Genomic DNA, 16,175 nt, shown 5'->3' with positions numbered 1-16,175 from the left:
CCCAAGTATTGGAGGAGGCCGCTTGTTGGTTCCCAGCTGCTAAGCCCCAAAATAACCATACAGAAACTATATTATTTAAATTACTACTTGGTCCATCAGCTCTAGCTTCTTACTGACTAACTCTTATATATTAATTTACCCCATTTCTAATAATCTCTGTATCACCACGAGGCTGTGGCTTATCAGGTAAAGTTCCAGAGTCTGTGTCTGGTGGGGCTACATGGCTTCTCTATGACTCTGCCCTTCTTTCTCCCAGCATTCAGTTTAGTTTTCCCTGCCTACCTAAGTTCTGCCCTATTGACAGGCCAAGGCAGTCTCTTTATTCACCAATGTTATTCACAGCATACAGAGGGGAATCCCACATCACCTAAGGCCTCATTCATGCTAGGAACTCCACTAACAAGGTACAGTTCCCATCCCACTATAGTTTGATAAGCCTGTTTTCAATGTGTCTGCTCCAAGACCCTTTTCAATAGTGACCTGGTATGTTATTAACCTTCCATCACTGGCAAATGCCTGACAGAACAAGGTAAAAGGATAAAAGATTTCTAAGCTGGGTGGTGGTGGTGCAGGCCTTTAATTCCAGCACTCAGGAGGCAGAGGCAGGCAGATTTCTATGAGGCCAGCCTGGTCTACAAAGTGAGTTCCAAGACAGCCAGAGATACACAGAGGAAACCCTGTCTCGAGAAAACAAACAAACAAACACAAGACAAAAGATTTCTTTTCCATTAGGGTTTCAGGTTTCAGTCCCTAGTCAATCCATCCCATGGCTGTAGTCCTGCAGACAGGACAGTAGAGCAGAGTAGGGTTGCTTACCTCAAGGACACCAGCAAGCATTAAGAGAGAAAAGTTCTGTGCTTACTCCTCCTTGTCTTTTCATTCCATCTGGGTTCTCAGACTACTGAATGACATAACAACATTCAGAGCAGCTGCTCCCCATCACCTCTAGCAATACCTTCACAAGTGCATCAGAAATGTACCTTACAAATGTCCTCAGTATTTCTCAGTCCAAGAACCTAGATTAACTGTCACAAGTCCACCCTCTGTCAACTTGACACCCAAACACATGCACCCCCCGTTAAGCCACATCTCCTAAAACCACACCTAATTTCCAAAGGAAGTGACAAGGCCATACAAATTTCATAAAACCATCCTATGTATAACCCTAAATACGTTAGTTCATTTCCCCAAACTCCTGACAGCTCCATCACTGATCAACAGACAAGTACAAAGTTTCCTAAGACTCAAGGCAAACTCTCACCTGTGAGTCCCTGTAAGGCCAAAAAGAAAAGTTTTACACAAGGCAGAGTAAAGACTTCTATTTCAAAGACAGCACATGGAAAGGTTGGAGGATACCAAAGTAAGATGGGAATCAGCATGGCAATTGTAACCTCCTGTAGCTCCATGGCTGGCATCCCAGACATGTAGTACCATGATCTGGGTGCCAAAATGCTGGGGCAGTCCAGCCCCTACAGTATGCACACTGCAGTCACATGACTCTTACAGGCTGATGCTGCTCACTGACTAGAGCTTTCCTTGGCAGACAGTCTCCATTCCTAGCATCTTCAGCTTCTTAAGGTCTCTATTCCATCACAGCTCTCCCAAGGGCTACATCCAAGTACTCTTACCACTGCCATACATCATCTGGCCTCCCCAACACTTCTTTGAAATCTGAGTAGAAGCCTCTATGACCTGCCTTGCAAAAACAACATCAGACTGAGGACAGAAAGGTCTGCCAGTAGCTTAAACTATAACCAGTTCCCAGTGTAGACAAAATCTACTTAATGTTCTCTAGTCTAGTTCCCATTTCAACATCCCTGAGCACAGTATTTACTCTCTGTGTGTCTATAGTCATTCCGGTCTTCTGAGCCCCTCCAACAGAATCACCCATAAGTATGTTAAGCTGTGCTAGCCTATGAGTACATGGATAACTGAGCAAGGCTGGAGGAATTCAGGTACACCATGACTATATTACAGCTTGGTGGATCAGTTCTTGCCTAACATGCACAAGGGCCAAGGTTTGATCTCTAATCTCTAGCACAAAACAAACAAACTTGGGGGAAAATGCCATAGGTCATCTTGCAAAAGGGTACATCTGCAGGTCAATCTTTTAATTCATCTTTTCAGTGACCTTAAACTTTTATACTTTTTTTTTTGAGACAAGGTCTCTCTACATAGCTCCAACTATGCTGGAACTCACTCTGTAGACCAGGCGGGCCTCAAACTCACAGAGATCGGCCTGTCTCTGCCTCCCAAGTGCTGGGATTAACACCAGGTTATATACTTGATTGTAGGATGGGTGGGTTTTCCCTAATCACTGAGGTGCCCTCAAGATACCTTATCTACTGACCTGGTACATACAATGGTGCTAATCTCTAATGATTGTCCACTTATTAGTCCCAACTTTATTTTTATTATTATTATTATTTTTTTTTTTTTGGTTTTTCGAGACAGGGTTTCTCTGTGGCTTTGGAGCCTGTCCTGGAACTAGCTCTGTAGACCAGGCTGGTCTCGAACTCACAGAGATCCGCCTGCCTCTGCCTCCTGAGTGCTGGGATTAAAGGCGTGCGCCACCACCGCCCGGCTCAAGAAATTATATTTTAATTAAAAACAAAATTCTTTCAGACTACTCAACCTTTGAACTCAGCTCCCATAAAGTCTTAGAGCACAGACACAACATAGACAAGTTCTTTACCATAATAGATCATGAATTGAACAGCGCTCTAATCTAATCCCCATAGAACCCTTGATCCCATCTGCGATCTCATGAGCAGTCTCCACTCTGCATTCCTAGTCTTCTGAGCTCCCACCCACCACAGTCCTCATTAAACTCTACACACAGTATTGTCCAGTTTTCCAAATTCTTCCTATAAACTAGTTCCAAAGGCTTACAAACCACACGGCCAGGTTTCATCACAGCAACGGCCCTGCTCCAGCACCAACTCTCTGTGTAAAGCCCAGTATTTCTATTGCTATGACAAATACCTGAGAGAAAAAAAAATCAAAAGGAGGAAAACTCCTTTTGACTCACAATTTCACAGACTTCAGTCCATGGTCACCTGGCTCATTGTTTGTGGCTATCTTAGATCTCACTATGTAGAACAGGCTGGCCTTAAACTCACAGAGATCTGCCTGCTCCTGCCTTCCAAAGGCTGAGATTAAAGTGTTTTAAATGTCTATCAGCTCCTTGTTGCCTACAGGTCAACTTTTAGGCCATAAAATGTTAAGTCTGAAACTGACCAGACTGCCTTGCAATTTATCTCCTGGTTTTAATAGATTATGGCAAAACTAAAACTTCAACTTTGTGTTGTTCAGTATAATAATCCAGCCTTACAATTAAAGTCTTTCCTACCACGTTCTGGTTGCTCAGTATTAAATACAAGCCAACTCTCCCAGTTTTCAAAACAGCCACAGATATTCAGAATTTCTTAACACACATTAGCACACAGGCAATATGACATTGGACCAGCTATTCAACCTCTTGAACAATAGTAATACCTGCTGATAGGCCTGGAAAAGGAGAAGTACATGGGACTCAAACAGCTATGTGCCTGTTAGCAGACAGCAAATATCCAAAACATACTAGCTGTCAATGATCACCACTATTATTGCTTTATTATTTTAAAATACAAAGATATGGAAGCCCAAAATTTTTTTTTTTTTGGTTTTTTCGAGACAGGGTTTCTCTGTGGTTTTGGAGCCTGTCCTGGAACTAGCTCTTGTAGACCAGGCTGGTCTCGAACTCACAGAGATCCACCTGCCTCTGCCTCCCGAGTGCTGGGATTAAAGGCGTGCGCCACCACTGCCCGGCAGGAAGCCCAAAATTTTACAAGTGACAGAACAGAACTAGTTTTACGGGCGATGAAATAATGTATGCTATCCAACTGTAAAACTATCTCAAAATAATATTATAGGGACTAGAGAGGTGGCTTGGCAGTTAAAAGCACTTGTTGCTCTTGCAGACGACCTGGATTCAAGTTTAGCATCCACAAGACAATTTACAGTGGTCTGTAACTCTAGTTCCAGGGGATCTGGCACCCTCTTCCAGCCTCCAGGGAAATCTGTCCCACACATGCTACGCAGATATACATGCAGGCAAAACACTTGTACAAATAAAATAAAATAATCTGTGAGAAAAATATAGTCTCCTCTAATAGTAAAATAAAATATAATTAGTTTTTCCTAAGTAGCAATAAATCATACCCAAACTAATTAGAAATACTTCAACTTAATATCTATCTCCAATTATAAATTATCATATACACAATTTTCTCCAAGATTCTTACTATGTTATAAGCATATGCATTAAAGCAGACCTTTTGGTTTGGTTTGTTTAAGACAGAGTCTCCCTATGTAGCCATAGCTGCCCTAGAACAAACTCTGTAGACCAGGCAGGCCTCAAACACAGAGATACACCTACCTGCCTCTGCCTCCCAAGTGCTGAGATTAAAGGCCTGAGACATCATGTCCAGCTGAAGCAGACTTTTAAATACAAAAGGAAATCAGTGAGATGCTCAATGGGTAAAGGCACTTGCTGCCAAGCTAGAACCCACATGGAGAAAAGAGAACCAACTCCCACAAGTTGCCCTCTGACCTCTATACAGATTAAAGCATACACAAGCCTGAATACATACACATAAACAAGCCCACACAGATGCTCTTTCATGCAAACACACATTCTAAATGTACAAAAAATGCTTCATTAAAAGGAAGTGAATAATCTATATGTTAAATGCTTATAAACTCGATTAACAGTTCACCTACCTACTAACCTACTTAAAAAACATATATTTGGAACTACAACTTCCTGAGGGTGAAGAGAGAAAATGTGAGACTAGTTGCTTCTTATGAGCAAAAGGAAGCAAACCAACAGTACCTTCTGGACCGAGCCCCTGCAGGAGCCTCACATAAGTGCCTACCTTCTTCTCCCTTCTGCTCTCTGTCTGTACAGTTTCTAGCTGGGCTTTGAAGTGTTCATAGTCCAGTCTCAGCTGTTCTAATTCTTGTTCTCGCTTTTCCAGGTCTAGAAGAAACAGAAAAATACTCAAGACATGTCAAATCACAGTCAACATTCCTAAAGCCCTGTTTCTAAGCTCTCTTCCATTTTCAAGCCATACCAGAAATCACTTTTTATTTTGGGGAGCAGGGAGAATAGATGTTGGGGACTGAACCCTGCGCCCATGTATACTAAGCACACTATGGTACTGAACTGCTTTCAGTCCTGAAAGAAATTCTGCTGCTACCTTACTTTGTGATTTAAGACCTCATTTACTGCCAGACATGTACTCAAGGCTTCAAGAAAATGAGTTATTTAAAGGACTGAAGGCAGAGCTAAGAAGCCCGACTATCTCATGGCAGAAACATGTATCTGTGCCATAAAAAGCAGAAGGCATCTCAGGAGTGGCTGGTGCCAGCAGGAGCTGACTCACAAAGCAATCCCACCAACTGGCAGGCTGACTCAATGGGAACAACTGCAGTAGTAGTCAATGGAGGTGGGAAGCCACAGAGAACAAGACAAGAAAACGCTACAGTGAGGGGGCAGCGACTACGTAACACTTCCTCTCCACCATAATCATTTAGCTTATGAGTCAAATGGCCAACAAAAAAAAAAATACCCACATCAATAAATCAATGAAAAATATCAAATTTAAATACTGCAGAAATACTGACGCTTAAAAAATTGAACACTTAACTCGGGTTTTTAAGAGTTTGGTTTCAAGGCTGAGAACTTTTTTTTTTTTCCAACATGTACCAAGATCTGAGAACAAGTACTAAGAGTTAATGGCTAACTAAAGCCTAATGTGCATTAGGATTCCAGGACCTAGTGAATAAAGTTTGTGGTTCTGTGGGTGTGTCTGGGCCTCAGAACTTACATCTCTTTTCTTTAATTTTTTCTATTAATAATTTCATGAATGTATGTAATATATTTTGCTCATTTCCACAACCATTATCCATTCTCGTGCCCATTCCACTCCTAATGATGGCCTTATAGTCAAGAAGTCTCTACCTGCTCTCATGTCTTGGTTGCTGCTGTTTTGATTGGGTGTTTTTGTCTGTGATCTTCTGAGTTTAAACGGTACTGCATGAACATGGGCAACTCACCAGTGACTACACCACTAAGAAAATTATTCCCCTTCCCCTGTAGCCAGGAATTGTCATTAGGGGTAAAGAGAATTTACATTTTGTTTTGTTTTGTTTTGTTTGTTTTTGTTTTATTTTTGAGAGACAGGGTTTCTCTGTGTAACAGCCCTAGCTGTCCTGGAACTGGTTGTTGTAGACCAGGTTGGCCTTGAACTCACAGAGATCCACCAGCCTCTACTTCCCCACTCACCCCAAGTACTGGAATTTCTTTTTTTAAGATTTGTACATAAGAGGCTGGAGAAATGGCTCAGAGGTTAAGAGCACTGGTTGTTCTTCCAGAGGTCCTGAGTTCAATTCCCAGGGACCACATGGTGGCCCATAGTCATTTGTAATGAGATCTGGTGCCCTCTTCTGGCTCATGGGGATATGTGCAGTCAGAACATTATATACATAATAAATAGATAAATCTTTAAAAAAATTATATGTGGGAACTGGAAAGATGGCTCAATGGTTAAGAACACTAGCTGCTCTTGCAGACTTTTGTTCCAAGCACCCACATGGCAGTTTACAACTGCCTGGATCTCTGACTCCCACTTCTGGACACCTAAGCACCAAGCATGAATGTGGTACACATACATACATTCAGATACTCAAATATTCACATAAAAGGTAAATAAATCTTTTCTTAAACTGTGTGTTTTGCCTGCGTGTGTGTGTATGTATGTATGTATGTATGTATGTATGTATGTATGTATCTGTACCATGTGCATGTCTGAGGCCAATGGAGGACAGAAGAGGGTGTCAGATCCCCTGAAACCTGAGTTACAAACAGTTGTGGGCTACCAGGCATCTAGTCCTCTGCAAAAGCAGCAAGTATTCTCAACCACTGAACCAAAAAGAAGTTACATTTTTAACAAGGTTCCTGGTGAGACTCTATGGAAATCGCACTTTAAAACCAACTACTTCAAGTCAACAGTCTTAGCTCTCATCACCAGCAACAGGAAAGGAACACAGTGGGTCAGAAAGCTTAGCTACAGCAATGACATAGTATGGATGGAGGGAAAGGGACTGGGTAAGGGAGCACACCTCTAAGAACATATGGAAGACCACACATTCTCCACCATCAAGGATGCTCAATGAAGTGCAGGCAAAGGAAGGGGGAGGGCTTTGTGTTCCTGAGGTCAGAGAAGGCAAGGGAACACTTACACAAAAAAACCCAGGGGTTGCCTAGAGCTGCTTGGCATCCCAACTGTTCTGGAGAAAGGCACAAGGAGAGTGTCTACATTTCCTTGAGACCTTGTCCAAGAAGGAAGACTAGACCCAAAGGTCAAAGACAAGTTGGAGATTGTGAAACTGGGCTGGCAAGCTCCCACTCTATTTCCTAGAAGCATGCAAGCTGCACTGGGCTATTTATTCTCTCCATGTCAGAGCTTTCTTCTCTGACTTTTCAGATATGTCATACTACATGAACTCTACTTTGGCCAATAATCAAGACCATCCAAGAAACCAGTGAGCCAGCTTTATGCTTTAAAAATAACATTACTAAACATGTAATCATGCTGAATGTTACTTACACATATGTACATTATATGACTATGTACATTCATGTAACTATAAAATACATACCTATGACTATACAATACATAACTAGACAGAAACTAAATAATAAATTATCAATAGTTTATATTTTTCTCTTTGCAGCTAATTCTTAAAGTCTGCTTCTATTATTGAACTATGCTACTTGAACACACCCGAAAGGAAGAGGGTAATTAAATCTCTACAAATCTTGTCACGTAAAAATATATAGGAATTAATTTTAACCACTCAATGCTTTCACTATGGTAAAGTCTTCTCTGTGTAGTTTTATGTGAACTTTCTACAGGCTTAACAAGGCCTTTGTGACAATATAGAACCCCAGAAAATTCTAAGCCCTTGCTCACAAGACTATGGCACACCAGGGGTATCAGTTATGTCAGGCCGCCGCCTTGTGGCCAGATGAGAGCATTGCTGGCAACCTACCTCAACGGCATGCAATTGTCAGGCCCCAAGTGCCTGTACTACCAGGACCTAACTTCAACGGTTTTGGTAACTAACAGGAGAATGACTGTTCGGAGAGAGGGAGGAGAGTTGTCAGTGAAAAGCAGGGTTTCCAGAGCATAGATAAAAGAGTTAAAATTACCCTGGGATCCCGGCATGTTTATAACAAGTTGTCAGTTGCTTTCCACTCATGTGAAACAGCTGTCTGAAAACAAAAATACTTTGAATAACCATCACCTTTTTCCTTCCTTCACTCTGGCATGTTCAGAAAAAAAGTGGGTGCAACACTGACATGCTCCATCTTTACTTTGAGCTGAGATTTGGGTGGTGTACTCACTTCCTAGCACATGGAATAAAGTATGAGTTGGGTAGCTTAGAACAGCCGAAATGTATGTCTCACAAGGTTGAGGACTTCCAAGTCAAAAGTCCAGGTGTTGGCAGGGCCAAGCTCCCTGTGAAACCTCGGCATTAATTGTTCCTTGCCTCTTTCTGCCCAGCATTCCAGTCTTCCCTTTCTAGCTCCCCTATATTTTCACACAGACCTCACTCCACAACTGTGTTCAAAATTCTCCTGACAAGAATGTCATATTGGATAAGGCCCAACAGGCCTCATTTTACCTCTGTGAAAACCTTTCTTCAAAGTCCCAGGCTAAGGACCTGGGGAAACACCTGACAGATACTTCTGCAACTTGCCAGGGTCCCATCAATTGTCAGTGCTTTGTAGACATTCCCACTCACATGGTTTTCCAAAGCAAACGACCATCCCCAGAATGACTGATTCTGCTTCCTACAAGGTTCCCAGAAATAAGCGGTTACAGTGGCTCAAGGACTCCTAAACTAAAGACTCAGATCTGGATCACTCCCAACCAAAGGGCAGCTGTTAAATATCTCAGGTTCACAGACGAATACAGTGGTCCACAGAAGGTCCACCATGTAACTCACCTGCTGAACACCACTTTAGTCTAGTCAATCCACAGCTAAAGAGAGGGCCGACTGCACAAGCATGACCTGCATTTTCCAACATGCTAAACTGAAATCCATTCGCCTACAAGGCCAAATGCTGTACAATCTCTCTTTAATAAACTACTTCTAGGACGCCTTTAACTGTCTTCTAAGTCTACTCCTTCATAAGCAGCCTTTGACTCGCCCCACCCTACCCCCCTTGGAAGTCTGGTGGCTTTCTGTGGTTATGTGGCACCTGTGACATACTTCCCCTTACACTGTCATTGTTTATGTTTCTTTTCATTATCCTTGTTCCCTAGGATTACAACCATCTCATGTACTTGTGAATTCCTTCAAGTAACCAGTAGAGAGCCCTCACAAACCGAGAGCCCAAGCTCACAAGCTGTTCTAGTAGTATTTAAAAACCCCAATCATCTGTCCCATTTCGAATCAATAGACTCTTGGATGTAAGGGCAATGTGGCTTTGGCATTTTGTCCCACTCTTCATAAGGGTTGTCTGTCTCGTTAGGCAGGAATCTCCTTCCTCAACAGTCTGTGTGCATCCCTTCCTAAACCGAACATCCAGTTGAAGAGGACAACCTTACCTGATTAAGAAGGACCATTCTTCTGTCAAGGACACATAAGTAGCTCCCCTGCTAGAACTGCCAAACAAGCTCCCTATCCTCCTAAGGCTCTGCTCCTTGAGGCTGGTTCTGCCCAGGACCCAGGTGCCAGCAGGCAACCCTTTACAGTACTACCCAACGACAACTGAGGAACCTGACAGAAAACTATAGACTATTGCAGTCATGGACTCTGACCTATTATCTGGATCGTCTGACATGGTTACTGAAAGCCCCACAGTGTTCTCTTTCCCTATCTCACTCTCAGTTGCGATCTCAACATGATAAACAGCAGCGCAGGACTTTCTATACAAGAATGTTCCTCCAATGCTCAATACTCAAGAGTGCTGATAATGTTTTCATGCGAGTATTTTATATTTATGCGCTTTCCAATTTGGCAAACCCCAAGTCAAGGCTATTCCAAGTTCACTATGTGATGGCGCCTTAGTCACAACTGAAGCTGCTGGGCTGAGAATCCGCCAGAATGCGCTCTCCATTACACCAGGAGCTCAAGGAGTTTCAAGATTCCTACAATGCAGGTACCATACAAGCCCTTTAGAAGGATTAAGTCATCTCAAATTTGCCACATGCTAGGACAGCAGGTCTCAACCTGTGGGTTGCAACCCCTTTGGGGGTTGAACAATCCTTTCACGGGGGTCACCTAAAACCATCAGAAAACATAGATATTGGGCTGGAGAGATGGCTCAGTGGTTAAGAGCATTGCCTGCTCTTCCAAAGGTCCTGAGTTCAATTCCCGGCAACCACATGGTGGCTAACAACCATCTGTAATGAGGTCTGGTGCCCTCTTCTGGCCTGTAGACATACACGCAGACAGAATATTGTATACATAATAAATAAATAAATAAATAAATAAATAAATAAATAAATAAATAAATACATAGATATTTACATTATGACTCACAGCAGTAGCAAAATTACAGCTATGAAGTAGCACTGAAAATAACTTTATGGTTGGGGATTATAACATGAGGAACTGTATTAAAGGGTCGCAGCATTAGGGAGGTTGAGAAGTACTGTCCTAAGAGACTTTCAGGGGTGGGTAGCATAGTCCTAGGGATCTTCCTCTGAACCCTGTATGTAACCAGGCAAGTGCTCTACTGTCCTTAGATGTCCTTAGTGTGGCCTTATAGTCCCAGGACACATAATGAAGTGCTGGTCACCATACAGGACACAGATGTCCTACCCTCCTCATTCCCATCACTCCTGATCCTAACTCAGAAGGCTGTGCCTTCACCTCATCACCAGAGCCCATCCTGTTTTCTCATGCTCCTCCTATCCCATCCACACACAGTACAATGGAACCTGGGACTTGCCTCAAGGAACACTCTTAGTTGGTCCCTTCACCCAGCCAACCTTTCAAACTCATACTCTAATTCAAACCATTCCCCTGAAAACATCACGTGATCAGCATCTTGGTATCGGTCCATTTAGAAGCTCCAAGTGCCTCTCACCTCAGCTACACCCCCGCCCATTCTCTATAAACACCCCATATTTACCATCTTTACTTGTGCTATACTCGAGTCTTTCAAAGGCAGGAAAACCAGCTGCTAAGTCACAACTGATCCTTATTCCCATTTGTGACTTTCACACATCTTTTTTTCCCTTCTAAAGAAAAGAATCTGTGCTTTGGGAGAGAGAGAAAGTTGACTCAGAGGTTAAGAGCACTAGCTGCTCTTTCAAAGGATCTGGGTTCAATTACCAACACCCTTATGGCAATTCACAACTGTCTGTAACTCCAGTAACAGAGGATCTGACATCCTCTTCTAAGTTCCTCAGGCATGGCACATACGATATACACACATGCATGCAGGCAAAAAACTCACATACATAAATTATTTATTTATTTATTTATTTATTTATTTATTTATTTGGGTTTTTTCAAGACAGGGTTTCTCTGTAGCTTTGGTGCCTGTCCTGGAACTAGCTCTTGTAGACCAGGCTGGCCTCGAACTCACAGAGATCCTCCTGCCTCTCCCTCCCAAGTGCTGGAATTAAAGGTGTGCGCTGCCACCACCCGGCCATAATTTTTTTTAAAAAGAAACTGTCTTTTCTTCAGTGTTGATTCTTCAAAGATGCTTAGGCAAGACACCGATCAGTAGCTTTTCAAACCACTACTTACCTACCCAGCTCTCAAAGGCAACTATCCCGATAGCTCAGAACCAGGTTCCCCATACTATTTGATACTAATCTCATCAACTCAGGCACCCAGGAAGGCAGGTGGATCTCTGTGAGTGAAAGGCCAGCCTGAACTACATAGAGAATCTCAGGCTGGTCAGGGCTACCCCAAGTGAAACCCTGTCTCAAAAGAAAGAAATAAGGAAGGAAGGGAAGGAGGGAGAAGGGAAAGAGGGAGGGAGGAAGGGAGGAAGGGAGGGCGGGAGGGAGGAAGGGAGGGAGGGAAAAAGAGAATCTGAGAGAGAAAACTAGGTAAAGGGTGCTCTAGAAGGCCATCTCTTCAACCACACCTCAGTCAGAAAAGCGAAGGTAGTTAGGGTAAGCCTAAATTGAAATTTTATGGTGGCCTCCCAGGAGGAAAAGCACAGGGGCCATGCCTAACATAGAGCTCATGTCTGGGCATTCAGAGCACATAGCCACTCTGGATGAGGCTTACCCAGCAATACAACGGCTTCACAGCTATTGTAAGATCTGTTTAGGTCTCAGGGTAGCAGCAGTTTGCTAGTTGGTCTTTATCCTAAGGACAAAGAGCAGCTATTTGATAAAATCAGACAAAAATGACCCAGACTGGGAATAGCAGACACTGCCTAGAGAAGGCAAAGTGCAAGGATCCCACACGAACAGTAGAGATGGAGACAGCCTAATACAGTCACAGCACATCTCCCAGGAAGAACGTACAGAACTCGCTGCAGAAAGGGAGAACCCCGAGGGGTCTAATCTAGGGCTGTTCTCTGAGAAGACCAAGGCAGGCCAATGAGAAAAAAACACAAGGGAAACATATGTCAAGTAGAGATTGCTGAGTGAAAATATGGCCTGCCATTTGTCAGGCAGGAACAGCGGGCACAGACAGAGCCAGCTGCCAAGTAAACAGAAAACAGTGTCTCCCCCATTAACTGCAAAGTGTCACAGTGCTCCTTTCTTGGAGTGACTGCTCACTTCTTATTCATCAAATTTATATTGAAAACTCCCCACTTCAGAAAGAAAAAACCATGACCTGCCCTGAAGAGTTCCAGTGACACAGAAACAGCCTAACTCCCCCACTAGCCTCAGAGGTGTGGGTAAGGTATGTATAAACAGTGTTTTCCATTTATTTGAACTTCATTGTTTACAGGCAAACAAGACCTGGGTCCACTTCACATTCAAACCCTATTTGGCTCTTTACACACAGTTCCACCTTGCCATGAGCTGTCAAAACACTGTTTGAACACCTAGACAGAAACAAGAATATCTACAGTTTGAGGCCAGCCTGGGCTCCAAAGAGAATTCAAGGATAGCCCAGGATATATAGTGAAGCCATCTCTAACAAAAACACTGCTTCATTTCCAAACCACCAAATTCAAACCCTGCCCCCAAGGTCTGATAGGGGCCTCCCAATTCCTCTGCCATATGATCATGTGTATCTTGTCAAATTCAGATCTGTTCCTGACTAGGTCAGGACAGACATTCAGAGTCTGAATGGTAACAGAACAAGTGGGAAAAGATGACAAGCAGGGGCAAGGCAGACGCTGGAGACACAGATGCATCCAGCAGCCACCAGCATCCAATGGTAACTAAAGTTATGTGTGAGCATCACACTGCCTTGGAGTCTACGGTGAAAGTGGGTGAGGCTGAGCCTCAAGTGCCTGTACTGTCTAAATGCTCTAGAGAAAGGTAAAGGGACAAAGGAGACAGAGAGGACATCACCAGAGATAGATGGGAAGGTCAGGAACACAAGCAAACATCTGTGATCTAACTTTGATCAAGTTACCAAATGTGACGTGGAAAATTAGCTGTGACCACCAAAGACAGATTTAATTGCAATTTAGTCCCAGTCGGGAATGTGCTGACTCGATCTCTAAATACCTCCGAGAAATGTTAACAGGGTCCTGGACTCGTATTTGATAGACTGCTCAAACGCCAAAAGTCTGAATGGACAAGAAGTCCTAGCGACCTGAACTTAGCTCAGCACTGGAAACTGGCTCCCTGGCCCACATACATGTAGACAAGCAACATACATGAGGTAGGACTCACTTTTTTCTACACTCTTCAAGCTCTGCAAACTTTCCGTTAACTCCGCGTTGAGCAGTCTGGGTAAGAAGTCCCGCATCTGCATCACTTCGGTCGTCAGCTGTTCCAGGTCCTTCCTTCTGACTTTCACATATTCTTCTTTGGGTTCTAGGCACTAAGAAGAACAAGTACATCTTAACATTACAGTATCTCTCTTCAGGTGAAAAGAACTGGCACCCAAGGCAACCTGCTTCCTTTTCTTTCAAGCCTCTTACATTCCTAATTACCTCACAAGCATGTCTACATATGTACTGTTGTGTGTGTGCACATGTGTGTTCAGTTTTTTTTGGGGGGGTGGTCTCATTACCTATCCCTGACTGTTCTGGAATTTTGTAGACTATGCTGGCCTTAACTTTGAAACAATGTGCTTGCCTCTGCCTCCCTAGTAATGGGGTTACAAGACTATTCCACCATCCCCGGTACCTGACATACCTTCTATTACACGTCTGGATATAGGGGTGTGTGTGTGTGTCTGGATATAGGTGTGCTGCGTATGTGTATGTGGGTACACACGGGTTTTATATACAGAGAGACAAGGGTGGTGATGCACACCTATATTCCCAGCTTTTCAAGAAACTGAGGCTGGGGCTGGAGAGATGGCTCAGTGGTTAAGAGCATTGCCTGCTCTTCCAAAGGTCCCGAGTTCAATTCCCAGCAACCACATGATGGCTCAAAACCATCTGTAATGAGATCTGGTGCCCTCTTCTGGCCTTCAGACATACACACAGACAGAATATTGTATACATAACAAATAAATAAATATTAGAAAGAAAGAAAGAAAGAAAGAAACTGAGGCTGAAAGATGATTTTACCCAAGCGTTCGCAGCCAGCCTAGAGTGGCAAGCGTATCAACTCTGTTTCAGTAAGAACACAGTGGAAGAGCGAGTGTAAATACTGGAGGGGAAAAACCGTGTACACGAGCCTAAAAGCCAAAGAAAGCACCTACAATGTACGTGTCCAAGGCTGAGCCGCCCCGGGGATGGCATCCCTGCGGGCTGCACATGGCCTCTGCGACCCCCGTGACATTCACCGCCACTACTCAAGGCCGTGACACAGGAGAGGCGTGGCCGCGGCCCTCTCTTCGCTGAGTCACCAAGGGCAGGGCCTCATGACTGAGTACACAGCCCTGGTTCTCCCAAAAACTCACGGCCTGAGACCCTGACCGCCGCTTCTTAACTAGACTTGAGGCCTTCAGAGGGCTCAGGAGGCGCGCCTCGAGTCGCCCGCCCTGGTTCGCCCTGGCACCGCCTGCCCTGAGCCGCCTCACAGCCACAGGGCCTGGCCCTGAAGGGAGCGAGTGTCAGCAGCTCCCACTTGCCGGACCCAGAACCCACTGACCCGGCAGGCTTCATCCATATCGGACGCCTCGCCCACCCCACTCGTGGCCATGGTCAAGGCCTCTGCTCTTTGCGCCTGCGTGAAGCTCTAGTCCACGCTAGAAAGCGCGGGAACGAAGAGCTGCTGTGGAACGAAGAGCTGCTGGGACCCTACGGAAAGCCGCGAGGTTCAAATTTCGCCAAGTTCGCATCGCACTCTTGGTTTCCGGTCTCCGGGTCCAGGGATAAGGTTGACTCGACTCTATTGAAGCTCTTCCGCTTCCGTCGTGGTTCAAATTTGGCACCTCTGCAAAATGAGGCCTGGGTGTCAAAATATACAGAGTCCATCCTTTCCTGTTCAGGGAGAGGATACTACAGCCAAACCCTCATCCTCTTGGTGAGAAACAGTACAGTTGCCAACAGAACATTGCCCCTTGGCCCAAAGCACTTCTGTATTGAGAGATGTATTTTTGTATTCACTGAAGAACTATTTTGGCCAGGTAACTGAGATACGAAACAACCAAAGACTGAAGCGGGGTGTCATGGTACATGCCTGTAGTCCCAGCACTTGGGTGATAGAGGGAGTCCAAAACCAGCCTTGCGACAAAGCAAGGGAGAGTCTAACCTGTGCTACATGGAGGGGGGGCGCAAAACTCAATAACCAAAGTTCGAAAGAGTATCCTAATCTAATAATTCCCTTAAGGTGCTAATGAATCTACAGAATATGTATTTGATGACCTAGGGTTTTGAATGTCCCTAAAGTTAGCACAGCTGTTAAGACTTTTTTCTTGAATGGAGATGGAGGAATGGAGGTGGGGGGGGGGACAGAAGGAAGGGGACAGGGAATGGAGGGGGGAATAGAAGGGAGGTGGGGGAGGGGACGGGAGGAGAGGAGGGAGGGGAAACTGGTGGGTATGGGTATGTAAAATAAAAAAAA

The 16,175-nt window shown here is 44.2% G+C and overlaps 1 protein-coding gene across 1 annotated transcript in view; it reads right to left on the bottom strand.

Annotated features, from left to right (window-relative positions):
• Hsf2bp (heat shock transcription factor 2 binding protein) overlaps window positions 1-15,374 on the bottom strand; it is a 71,281-nt gene extending 55,907 nt beyond the window's left edge. Inside the window, exons 1-3 of the mRNA XM_005360289.2 lie at window positions 15,261-15,374; window positions 13,887-14,037; window positions 4,920-5,023 (exon numbers count right to left, since the gene is read on the bottom strand). Of these exons, the coding sequence (XP_005360346.1) occupies window positions 4,920-5,023; window positions 13,887-14,037; window positions 15,261-15,311 (306 nt within the window). The 5' untranslated portion in view covers window positions 15,312-15,374. The remainder of the gene's footprint in view (window positions 1-4,919; window positions 5,024-13,886; window positions 14,038-15,260) is intronic.
• Window positions 15,375-16,175: the final 801 nt, after the last annotated feature.

Source organism: Microtus ochrogaster, linkage group LG2 (assembly GCF_000317375.1).
Source record: "Microtus ochrogaster isolate Prairie Vole_2 linkage group LG2, MicOch1.0, whole genome shotgun sequence".
Lineage (NCBI taxonomy): Eukaryota > Metazoa > Chordata > Mammalia > Rodentia > Cricetidae > Microtus > Microtus ochrogaster.
This window is presented reverse-complemented; position numbering and strand designations above follow the sequence as displayed.